This window comes from Hemitrygon akajei, unplaced genomic scaffold (genome assembly GCF_048418815.1).
Source record: "Hemitrygon akajei unplaced genomic scaffold, sHemAka1.3 Scf000049, whole genome shotgun sequence".
In the NCBI taxonomy this organism is placed as follows: domain Eukaryota; kingdom Metazoa; phylum Chordata; class Chondrichthyes; order Myliobatiformes; family Dasyatidae; genus Hemitrygon; species Hemitrygon akajei.
In genome coordinates, this window is record NW_027331935.1 from 5423613 (window position 1) to 5436431 (window position 12819).

At 42.5% G+C, this 12819-nt stretch overlaps 1 protein-coding gene and 1 long non-coding RNA gene across 3 annotated transcripts in view; one reads left to right on the top strand and one right to left on the bottom strand.

The window, feature by feature from the left end:
* The window catches only part of LOC140721021 (uncharacterized), a 689868-nt gene that overhangs the window by 408326 nt on the left and 268723 nt on the right, over window positions 1–12819 (top strand). The window lies entirely within an intron of this gene.
* Window positions 1–12819, bottom strand: part of LOC140721016 (NACHT, LRR and PYD domains-containing protein 3-like) — a 56893-nt gene that overhangs the window by 38567 nt on the left and 5507 nt on the right. Inside the window, exon 3 of one of the 2 annotated variants that reach the window (XM_073035880.1) lies at window positions 2835–2950. The exons of the other annotated variant lie outside the window; for it this stretch is intronic. Within the exon in view, the coding sequence (XP_072891981.1) occupies window positions 2835–2937 (103 nt within the window). The 5' untranslated portion in view covers window positions 2938–2950. The remainder of the gene's footprint in view (window positions 1–2834; window positions 2951–12819) is intronic. 2 annotated transcript variants of the gene reach the window in all.

Consider the following 12819-nt stretch of genomic DNA (forward strand, 5'->3'; position numbering starts at 1 on the left):
ATCCACTTCTTGCACAGTCACTCAGTTATTGACGACGGCCTGATCTAGGCAAATTTACAGCTGTGCCATATTCTTTCCATTTCTTGATGATTGACTTAACTGTACTCCAGAGGATATTCAGTGATCCACCTTCTGACTTGTATTTTTCTATAAAGTTCTCCCGGGTTTCCTTGGAATGTCTTCATGGTGTAGTTTTTGCCAAGATACTGACTCACCAGCAGTTGGATCTTGTATATACAGGTGTAGTTTTACGACAAGCAATTGAAACACCTTGAATGTGTGACTTCTAAAATCAATTGGCTGTATGAGTCATGATTTGGTGTGTCATATTAAAGGGGATGAATGCCTACGCAATCAATTATTTTGTGTTTTATATTTCCAATTAATTTACATTACTTTGTGGAAATTTGTTTTCACTTTCTCATGAAAGAGTCTTTTTTATGTTTATCAGTGTCAAAAAAGCCAAATTAAATCCACTGTAAAACAATAAAACATGAAAACTTCCAAAGTGAGGGGGGGGGGGGGGTGAATATTTTACAGGTATTGCATTCCAAATCTGCACAGATTTTTGTTTTCCAGTTAGGAGGCTGAGGATACAATTGCAGAGGGAGATACAGATGCCTAGGTTCTGAATGCTTTTGATCAGAACTGCAGGAATGATGGTATTAAATGCTGAGCTGTAGTTAACTAACAGAATCCTGGCATAGGTATTTGTATTGTTGAGGTGATCCTTGGCCACATGGAGACGCAATGAGATCATATCCGCCATAGACCTATTGTGGAGATTGGCCAATTGCAGTGGATCCAGGTTCTTGCTGAAGAGGGAATTGATTCCAGCCATAACTACCCTCTAAAATAACTTCAACACCGTAGATATGAGTGCACATGAGCAATAGATGTTCAGACATCTCACCCTGCTATTCTTGGTTGCTGGTGTAATTGTTGGGCTCTTGAAGCAGGTATGGACTTTCAAATGTAGCAAAGAGATATTGAAAATGATTTCGAACACCCCTGCCAGTTGGTTGTTTTTTTTCTTGTGATTTTTTGGTATTCATTTCTTTATTCCATGGAAATAATTTTAGATAAACTCAGGTCCCATAATGGCCATGTATAATCTCAGTCGACATGGACATTTGTACCTCTTTATTTATGATATGAGAAGCCCACATTTCTGAGGGAAATGTGCATTTGGGTAAAAGTACTCATTTGGCATATAATTAAACTGGGAATTTGAAATTAACAACTGACATTTCAACCCCCCTGGTATTCCTGTTTCCAGCAATCCTCTTCCTGAAAATTTCTTCTTCAAGTCCTCTGGAAACAGCTTCCCCATTACTCTGAACGAGAGGTTCACAACCCTTATTATAGAATGGGCCTCTAACATTAACCGAGGGGTCTATGGACCCCAAGTTGGGAACCCTTGCTCTGTACCCATGTACTCTGCTCAGTCGTATTGCTGTCCCCAAATTGGCCATCTGCAGGTATCCTGTGATGATAACTGGTAGCAGCCTGTACTGCAGGGGATTTCATTTGCAGCGCTTCCTGAAAAACAGGCTGCTGTATCAGCATCTCCCCAGTATGATAATCCAAGGGTAGTCTGCCTCCCTCTCACGGTCCTTTTACCCACCGTCCATTAGCCCTTCTGAGTCTAATTTGATAATCTCATCTCCCAGGACATCATCCTACACAAGCTGCCTAATGTCTCATTGGCAGGCCCCACACACTTGCAGGGTCTCATGATGTTTCATTCCAGGCACCCTGCCTTCACCGTTTCACATATTGCCCCATCCTTCGAGACACGTACCCTCCTCAACCATGTGCTGCCATGGTCCCAGGACCTCACCTCTTTCAGGTCAAACAATTCACACGCTGATAATTATGCCACCGTCGGGAGAGTTCATGCAATTCAACTTGCCTACATTTGGGGAGGATGCAACTGATCTGGACAGGGTACAGGAGGGATTTACCAGGAAATAGACTGTAAAATGGCACATGGGTTTTAATTGAGCTTTGAAATGTGCGTTTCGGAAGGGCAACTGGGGGTAATAATTACACAGTGAACAACAGGGCACTGTGAGTGTGGTAGGATAGGGGTATCTGGGATACTTCTTCGGAAATGGTATAGCAGGTAGACAGTGTCAAACCAGAGATTCTGGCACATTGGGCTTCATAGATCAAAGTATTGAGTAGAGGAGTTGGCTTGTTATATTGAAGTGCATAAAGAAATTGGTGAGGCCTAATTTGAAGCAGTGTGTGCTGTTCTGGTCACCCAGCGACAGGAAAGGTATCAATATGATTGAAAGAGTACAGAGAAAATTTACAACGATATTGCCTGGATCTGAAGACTCACGTTAGAGTTAAGGTTGAATTGGTTAGGAATTTAGTTTAGGGCGGTATGGTGTCATTGCGGTTAGCATAATGCTCTACAGCCACAGTGACCTGTGTTCAAATCTCGCTGTTGTCTAAGGAATTTATATGTTTCTCTCTGTGACCACACATTTTTGGTTTGCTCCCACATTACAAAGATGCTTGTGCTAGTAGTTTTAATTAGTCATTGATGTATATTCGGTGGCATGGACTTGCTGGGACGTGCCGTAAAGGAAGGGAGAGAGGGAGAAATAAATTTGATGCCATGTCCACTGGTTCCCACTCATCTATTTCAACAGCTACATTTTCTAAAAAGGTCCCACAGAATACTGAAACATGTCTGCCATTTGAGAAATATGTTCACACAGTATGTTGTGTTTTCATCAATTTGAGAATTAGTATCAGTTCTTAAGAAATACTTGCTTGACACTCAATGTTTAATTTGAAACGATTTGTAGTCAACTAACCTGCTCCACATTCGAAGTCCCCAGATGGCTTCGATTTTGTGGCATGATCAACTTCCTCTTGCGACAAGTTTTCAGGCTGAGTTTTACTGGATTTTCTTTCCATTTCAGTTGTTTTGCTACCCTCAAAATGAAAATCCAGGTTAAGGAGCAATGCAACACACCACAGAAGCCGGTAGAGATATTTAGACTATAAGATTGTAAGACATGGGACAGAAATAAGCCATTCAGCACATCGTGCCTGCTCCGCCGTTCCATCATAGCTGATCCCAGATCCCATTCAACACCATACACATACTTTCTCACCATATACTTGGATTCCCTAACTGATCAGGAAAAAATCAACTTCCGCTTTAGATATACCCATGGACATTGTCTCCACCACAGTCTGTGAAAGAGCATTTCACAAGACTACTACACTCTGACTAAAAAAAAGATAAAATCACCCTTTTCTAAACAGCCACCCTCAATATTGAGGCTGTGCCCTCTAGTTCTGGATACCCCCAACATAGGAAGTACATCTACCCAATCAGATCCTTTCAACATTCGGTAAGTTTCAATTAGATCTCCCCACATATTTCTACATTCCAGGGAGTACAGGCTCAAAGCTGCCAAACACTCCTCATATGGTAAACATTTAATTCCCGGAATCATCTCGTTAATGTCCGGCTCGAAGGACCAAATGTTGGGCTTGAAATTCTGCCCTGTGTTCGTTTAGGAAGAGAGACAACCAACACCGGAATATTACAAAACTTGCGTTTATTGCAGAATTCGTAACTGGCACAGCGAATCCACGGAGTCGCTGGAGAAGGCGCGTTCTGTCTTTCCCTTACAATCTGCTCTTATTTATACCCCTTTTCCCCCCAGCACAACCCCCCGCTCAGAATCTGAGGCCACAAACCAGGCACGCCCGGGATCCTCTTCAGTTTGCGTATAAGGAGAAGGTGGGAGTGAAGGATGCTATCACGTATTTGCTGCACAAATCACTCTCTCACCTAGATGGGGTCAGTTGTGCTGTGAGGATTACATTCCTTGACTTCTCTAGTGCCTTTAACACCATCCAGCCCAAGATCTTAAGGCACAAACTAACGGAGATGGGAGTAGACTCTCACATGGTGGATTGGATAGTGGACTACTTGACAGATAGACCTCAGTATGTGCGGTTGGGAGACTGTAGGTCTGACACGGTGGTCAGCAGCACAGGAGCGCCGCAGGGAACCGTACTCTCTCCGGTCCTGTTCACCCTGTACACATCAGACTTCCAATATAACTCGGAGTCCTGCCATGTGCAGAAGTTCGCTGATGACACGGCCATAGTGGGGTGCGTCAGGAATGGACAGGAGGAGGAGTATAGGAAACTGATACAGGACTTTGTGATATGGTGCAACTCAAACTACCTGCGTCTCAATATCACCAAGACCAAGGAGATGGTGGTGGACTTTAGGAGATCTAGGCCTCATATGTATGGAGCCAGTGGTCATTAATGGAGAATGCGTGGAGCAGGTTAAGACCTACAAGTATCTGGGAGTACAGTTAGACGAGAAGCTAGACTGGACTGCCAACACAGATGCCTTGTGCAGGAAGGCACAGAGTCGACTGTACTTCCTTAGAAGTTTGACGTCATTCAATGTCTGTAGTGAGATGCTGAAGATGTTCTATAGGTCAGTTGTGGAGAGCGCCCTCTTCTTTCTGGTGGCGTGTTGGGGAGGAAGCATTAAGAAGAGGGACGCCTCACGTCTTAATAAGCTGGTAAGGAAGGCGGGCTCTGTCGTGGGCAAAGTACTGGAGAGTTTAACATCGGTAGCTGAGCGAAGGGCGCTGAGTAGGCTACGGTCAATTATGGAAAACCCTGAACATCCTCTACATAGCACCATCCAGAGACAGAGAAGCAGTTTCAGCGACAGGTTACTATCGATGCAATGCTCCTCAGACAGGATGAAGAGGTCAATACTCCCCAATGCCATTAGGCTTTACAATTCAACCGCCAGGACTTAAGAACTTTTTTTTAAAGCTATTATTAATGCTTTTTGAGATAGTGATTTAGATGCATATCATATTTTTACTGAGTTAAGTATTGTATGTAATTAGTTTTGCTACAACAAGTGTATGGGACATTGGAAAAAAGGTTGAATTTCCCCATGGGGATGAATAAAGTATCTATCTATCTATCTATCCATGTCCTCTGGACTCTCTCCAATGGGAACACATCTGTTCCGAGATATGGGGCCGAAAGCTGTTGGCAATCCTAGTGCAGCCTGACTTGTGACTTATAAAGGTTCATTCAGCATGACCTCCCTGTCTTTATGTTCTATTCCCTTAGAAGTAAATGGCAAAAATGCATTTGCCTTCTTTACCACAGGCTCAAGCTGTAAACTAATCTCCTGGGAGTCCTGCACAAGGACTCTGACGTCCCTCTGCACTCCTGAAGATTGAATTATTATCATTTAGGTAATAATCAGCCCTATTTTTCCTCTAACCAAAATCCATTATTATACATTTCCCAACACTGTATTCCATCTGCCCATTCTTCCAATTTGTCTGTCACGCTGCAATCGCATTGCTTCCTCAGCAGTGCCTACCCCTCCACCTATCTTCATGTCATCAAAAGACTTTTCCAAAACCCATCAATTCCATTCTATAAGCCATTGACAAACAATGTGAAAAATAGCAGTTCCAATACTGACCCCTGAGGAACACCACTAGTCACTGCCACCCAATCAGAAAAGGCCCCTTTTATTTCCACTCCCTGCTTCCTGCTAGTCAGTCATTCCACTATCCATGCCAATATCTTTCCTGTAATGCCACAGGATTTTACCTTGTTAAGCAGCTTCATGTGTGGCACTTTATCAAATGCCTTCTAAAAATTCAAGTGAATGACATCCACTGCCTCTCCTTTGTTCACCCTGCTTGTTACTTCCTCGAAGAACTCTTAACAGATTTTTCAGGCAAGATGCCCCTTCACAGAAACCACACTGACTTTGACTAAGGTTATCATTAGTCTCCAAGTACCTTGAAACCTCATTCTTAATAATAGATTCCAACACTTTCCCAACCACTGAGGTTAGGCTAACTGGCATATAATTCCCTTTCTTTCCCCTTCTTTCCTACTTAAAGAGTGCCTTTGTAATAGCAATGGCACTCCCTCTTGCTCCCTGACGCTCACAGACCTCTGGCACATTGCTAGTGTCTTCAACAGTAAAGGTAGATGCAAAGTACCCAATATGTTCATCTGTCATTTCTTTGTCCTCCATCACTACCTCACCAGCATCATTTTCCAATGGTCCAATATCAACTCTCAGCAACAGTGTCTTGTCCAAATAATCAAAGGAAATCTTGGTTAATTTTTCAATTTTGCACTTTATGTCCCAAATAAGTGTCCTGCGCTATTGTTCAAAGGCCCAATTATGTGGATTTGACTTCTTAAAAAAGCATGCCCTGGCCCGTAATGACTTTGCGCAGCATCACTTAAGAGATATTGTAAAGAATTACACGTACGTCTTCTGATTGGATGAGACATAATTAAAAATGTTGGCCTCAACACTAAGCAGCATATGCATGTAAATCTAATGCTCTGCGTCAGCCAGTTAACACCATCCCTACTGTAAAGAATGCTGGCTGTAGTATCAAACTACAGGGATGCTTTTCTTCAACAGGACTGGCCATCTGGTCAGGATTGATGTGAAGATGAATGCTGATAAATACAGAGATTCTGGATAAAAAAAAAACAAACAAACAAACCTACTAGATAGCAATATTGAGTAGGGCAACTACCCTCAATAGCAAGAATGTCCTTCCTCAAATTTGTAGAACAAAACTGAACACAATACTCCAGCTGTGGTCTCACCAGGGTCCTGTACAACTGCAGAAGGACCTCTTTGCTCCTATACTCAACTCCCCTTGTTATGAAGGTCAACATGCCATTAGCTTTCTTCACTGCCTGCTGTACCCACATGCTTACTTTCAGTGACTGATGAACAAGGACACCTAGATCTTCGTGAACTTCCCCTTTTCCTAACTTGACACCATTAAGACAGTAATCTGCCTTCCTGTTCTTGCCACCAAAATGGATAACCTCACATTCATCCATATTAAACTGCAGCTGCAATGCATCTACCCACTCACCCAACCTGTCCATCACCCTGCATTCTCCTAACATCCTTCTCATATTTCACACTACCACCCAGCTTTGTGTCATCTGCAAACTTCCTAATGTTACTTTTAATCCCTTCATCTAAATCATTAATGTATGTTGTAAATTGCTGCGGTCCCAGCACCGAGTCTTGCGGTACCCCATTAATCACTACCTGCCATTCTGAAAAGGACCCATTAATCCCTACTCTGTTTCCTGCCTGCCAACCAATTTTCTATCCATGTGAGTACTCTGCCCCCAATACCATGTACTCAAATTTTGCCCACTAATCTCCTATATGGGACGTTATCAAAGGCTTTCTGAAAGTCCAGGTACACTACATCCACTGGCTCTCCCTTGTCGATTCTCATAGTTACATCCTCAAAAAATTCCATATGATTAGTCAATCATGACTTCCCCTTCGTAAATCCATGCTGACTCGGACTGATCCTGTTACTGCTATCCAAATGTGCCGTTATTTCATCTTTTATAATTGACTCCAGCAACTTCCCCACCACTGACATCAGGCTAACTGGTCTATAAATCTCTGTTCTCTCTTTCCCTCCTTTCTTAAAAAGTGGGATAACATTAGCTATCCTCCAATCCTCAGGAACTGATCCTGAATCTATAGAACATTGGAAAATGATTACCAATGCATCCAAGATTTCTAGAGCCACCTCCTTAAGTACCCTGGGATGCAGACCATCAGGCCCTGGGGATTTATCAGCCTTCTGTCTCATCAGTTTACCCAACACCATACTCTGCCTAATGTGAATTTCCTTCAGTTCCTCTGTTAACCTAGGTCCTCTGGCCACTATTACTTCTGGGAGATTGTCTGTGTTCTCCCTAGTGAAGACAGATCCAAAGTACCTGTTCAACTCGTCTGCTATTTCCTTATTCTCCATAATAAATTCACCTCTTTCTGCCTTCAAGGGCCCAACTTTGGTCTTAACATTTTTTTTTCCTTTTCACATACCTAAAGAAGCTTTTACTATCCTCCTTTATATTCTTGGCTAGCTTACCTTCGTAGCTCATCTTTTCTCCCCATATTGCCTTTTTAGTAATCTTCTGTTGCTCTTTAAAAAATTCCCAGTCCTCTGGCTTCCTGCTCATCTTTGCTATGTTATACTTCTCTTTTATTTTTATACTGTCCCTGACTTCCATTGTCAGCCAGGACACTGCCTGGAAGCTGAATGTGGGGAGGAAGTTTGTCTTTCAGCAGGACAATGACCCAAAGCACACTGTTAGAGCAGCCATGAGGTGGCTTCAATTGAGGAAAATTGACATCTCCGAGTAGCCCAGTCAGTGAACTGATCGAACATCTCTAGCAAAACCAAGAATGCTGTCCACTGCCAGTCGCCAACTAACCTGGCACAGCTTGAGCAATTTTGCAAGGAGGAATAAACCATCTTGTTCCATCATGTTGTGCAAAGCTAATAGAGACTTGTCCGAAAATACTACTGTCTGTAATAGTTGAGAGAGGTGTTTCAACCAAGGACCGAGGAAAGGGGGATGAATACTTTTGATCCGCTGATATTTCAGCTTTTTAAAAATAAATTTGTTCATGCTTTACAGTTTTCCTATAGTTTTGGGCTCTACTGAAGAGAGTGAGGATGGGGTTCACAGATAAAAATAAAAACAAAACCTCAGCTAAATTGATTAAAATCCCTGGTTGCAATAATAATTTATGTCAATAAAGGTTTGGCGGGGGGGTGGGGGAGGGGTGCGGTTGAATATTATTTGAAGCACGTATATACAGTGCCATACTTGCATCATATATATACTTTATATACAGTATATCTATATGTACACATATAATTATACTGTATATATGATCATCCCATCTTTCTCAGTACACAGACGCAAATCTTATTTGGTTAGCTACTCTTTACAAGACAAATATTTAAATGAGCTAAAAGATATATTTTGGACTGCATCCAATGATATGTGCTTTTGGATCTCAAAGAGGGTAAGTAGTAGAATATGGAAATATAGACTAGAATGATTTAGCAGATAAGATGACAATATATATTTATGTCGAGGAGTCTCTACCCAAGGATCCACTGGCTGACATACTGTCAAAAGACCTCAGTGCTGAAGACTACACAATTACATCCGAAGTTACTATCAGAGAGGGAGGAGCCAGGGTGTAGCAGCTGAGGGATATTGTGAAGGATATTAGGACATATGTGCTCGGGGCTGATTCTAGAGAGTCTTTCCAAGTAATTAGTCACTAGAGAGAAATACACAGACAAGGTAATGAACAGGGAAAGGAGGTTAATTCTTCTTGCATCTGAACACACAGTCTTGTGATGAACCTCTAGGTTTATCTTGCTGTGAAGTGTCATCTTTAAGAGAGAGCGCCTGAGTGACGTTAGCCACTGGCTTTCTCGGCTCCTGTTTGATTCTTACTGAGAGAGAGGGAGGGGTGGAACTATTGGACTCTGCCGCTTGTTTTGATTGAAGCAAGGACACTCACTCACACACAGCCAGTCACAGTTGGAGTCGGCCAACGGAAGGAAGCCAGTGACTAGGGGGTCACTGGTTGGAATTTGAGTGCCCACAAGGGTGGGTTGAGCATCGACCCAACACGTCGATAAGTGGCTATCACATTGTGTGATTGCGGAAACCTTGTGGAATCTATGTTAACCCTTGCCTGTGTGGTAGTTCCCTGTGATAAGCTACTACCCCCCCCACCCCCACCCCAACGTCAATAGTTTGGAAGTTATATTTACACATATGTATACTCATAACACTGTTAACGTTTGATCATTCTTGTTTAAATTTCTATATTTAGTAGATACTAATGAAGATAGTGGTTTTAACATCAAAACCAGACTCTAGGTGTGGTCTATTGCTGCTGGGTCATTTAAACCATTACAGGTACGTAACACTCTGCTTTGCCAGAAGCACAGTGCCAAGCCAGGGGAATAAATGAGGAATTAAAGAATGTTAGACTGACTGTTATGGGTAATAACAATGGAGACACAATGGACAACCAACATAAATGTTACCAGAGAAAGGAGAACACCCCACTGCATTTGCAGACTGTGGATGGTGCTTCATGGGGTGTTCGGATCAACATTAGATCGAGATCATTCAGAGCCAGAGCCCACAAATAGATGGTGAAGAACATTCATGTCTCATAGCAATGCTGAATCTGGAAAGATGCTGGGACTGTCTGCTCCCAGTGACCCTACACATGCTGAGATATGGGCACTTTGGAAGTAAGGGTTTTAACTTTAGGAATACTCCAGAGGCAGCTAATGCGTATTCCCTTCCAGAAAATACACGGCATTTCCTGTGATGTAATGCAGGTCAGAACAAAAACCACCAGAGATTGTAGAAGGGAAGTAATACAGCACTGCAGTGTGCCTTGACCCAATCAGGGAAGCAGCTGTCAGAGGCAGTACAGCACTCATGTCTGCTGAGGTAATATGGGTCATTATGCCTGGAATAAATAGCTCATATAACTTAAATCCTACCAAAATGCAGAGACTGGATTTACAGAAATGTCCAAAAGTGTTGGCATTTTGGTTACTACTGGGATTTCATGATTTAAACTTGTGTAACATTGTTTTCTTGTGCATGATGAGTAACTTACAAAATTTATTTGTTTTGAAGTCTCAGAGTTTCTTCAATGTTCTCAAATTATAATTCAGTATTGTGGAAACTGTTTAACCCTTAGGAACAAGGGACTTCTGAAATGGTTTAAATTGTGAATATTTTGCATGCTTCAAATGTGTGAAATGTGGCAACATTGAGTTTATTTGAGAGACAAGAGAGTGTGAGTCTGTGTGCGCGTCCTTGAAGAACAGAGTGCAGAAGCAGTTTTTAAGAGGCTGTTCTTTTAAGACATTGCATCAATGTGTTAATTTGTTGGGGTCCCCACCCAGCAGCTAGCTCTCTTCTTTGGTTCTCTGAAAAATGTGTGAAAGCTTGGCATGGTGGAAAAAAACTGTTTTAGGTTTTGCAGTTACCTACAAGGAAGAACAGTACAAACACATTGGTGTTTGGTTTTTCTTGTGTTTTTTTTGTTTTACATTTCTTTTATCCATGGAATTGATTTTAGATAAACTGAGATTCAGGCGACAGATCCTGAGAGCGTACTTGCTCAGGCTCTGACTTTGTGTGTGGATGTGTTCGACGACATTTACAAATCCTCACTGTTAAGAGTCAGAAGCTCCCTCCTGCTTCAAAAGGGCAAAATCATACCAGTGCCCAAGAAAAGCTGGGTGATCTGCCTTAATGAGTGTTAGCCAGTAGCAATCTGCAGTGATGAAGTGTTTTGAGAGGTTGGTTATGGCTGAAATCAACTCCTTTCTCAGCAAGGACCTGTACACAAGATGAGAGCCGGGGTGTTGTGGCCACCATCTCTAATAAGACCACCACCAAGACATCTGCCACCTGACTGACCACCTTTATTGTCTACTACTAGGTACAGTATGGCATCTCCTCCCGTTTCCCACCCACATAATATGTCAGGAATACTTACTGGACATTCAGCGTTCTGGAATAAGTAAATGGGAAACAATATTAGGAAAGCAGAAATCACCATTGATAACAACCCAGTTATATTTGCACTTTTCCAAAAGCTGCAAACTTTACTGCTCCTTATTGTCACAGTGGCCATTGGAAGGGCCCATAGAATTCTCCAACAGTGATGGCACCCTTCCTGTTTTTGATCATTACCCACACTGAATGTATAGATGGTCCCTCCATGATGTTCTCAGTTTCTGTAGTTGTGATACCATCCCTAATTGGTAAATCACACTTGCTAGTCTTTCACCTCCCTATATGCCTTTTGAAACCAATAAACCTTGGAGCATCTAACAGCCAATCCTGCACTTGTCGCAGTCAATTCTCTGTAATGGCCACAAAGTTGTAATTCTATGTTCTGAAACATTTTCTAAAGTTACTCTTTATGCCCCCTTGTCCAGAGCCTATCCTTTCAGTGTCTCTGAACACTGCATTTCCCTTTATATCAACTGCTCCATCATATGACCTAACAATCTGGCTCACACACTCTCCCCCAAACAGCCAATTTAAACCCTGCCTAGCAACTCCTGCATATATGCTTACAAGGACATGGGTACATCTTGGGTAGAACCCGTCCCCTTTATACAGGTTGGAAATGGGAACATAACTACTTTCCGCTTAATTAGAGGTCCACAGGTACTCTGACAGTTCAATTAGTTAAAAATAACTTGATAAGGCCTGGTGTATGTAATATAAATTATTGCTTGCCATTTGCTGGTGGGGACTGAAGGATCTGTGGTGTTGGTACACGTTGCTTCAAGACGGTTTGTTTTCAGCAGAGGCTTGCACAATGCTATACTCGATGGCAAGGGCAGAATTGGGCTGAGAAGTGGCAGACGGTCCAACCCAGCTAAGTGCGAAGTGGTTAATTTTGGTAGGTCCAATTTGAAGACAGAATATAATATTAATGGTAAAACTCTAGGCAGTCTGGAGGATGTATGAGATCTCGGGGCCTATGTCCACTCAAAGCTGTTGCGCGGGTTGACAGTGTTGTTCAGAAGGCGTATAGCGTGTTGGCATTCATCAACAATGGAACTGAATTCAAGAGCCGTGAGGTAATGTTACAGATATACAAGACCTTGGTTAGACCGCAATTGAGATTGCTGTGTTCTGCTCTGGTCACCTCATTACAGGAAGGATGTGGATGCTATGGAGAGAGTGCAGAGGAGATCTACAAGGATGTAGCCTGGATTGGAGAGCATACCTTATGTGAATAGGTTGAGTGAACTTGGTCTTTTCTCCTTGAAGCGACGGAGGATGAGAGGTGACTTAATCGAGGTGTTCAAGATGATGAGAAGCATGGATCATGTGGATAGCCTG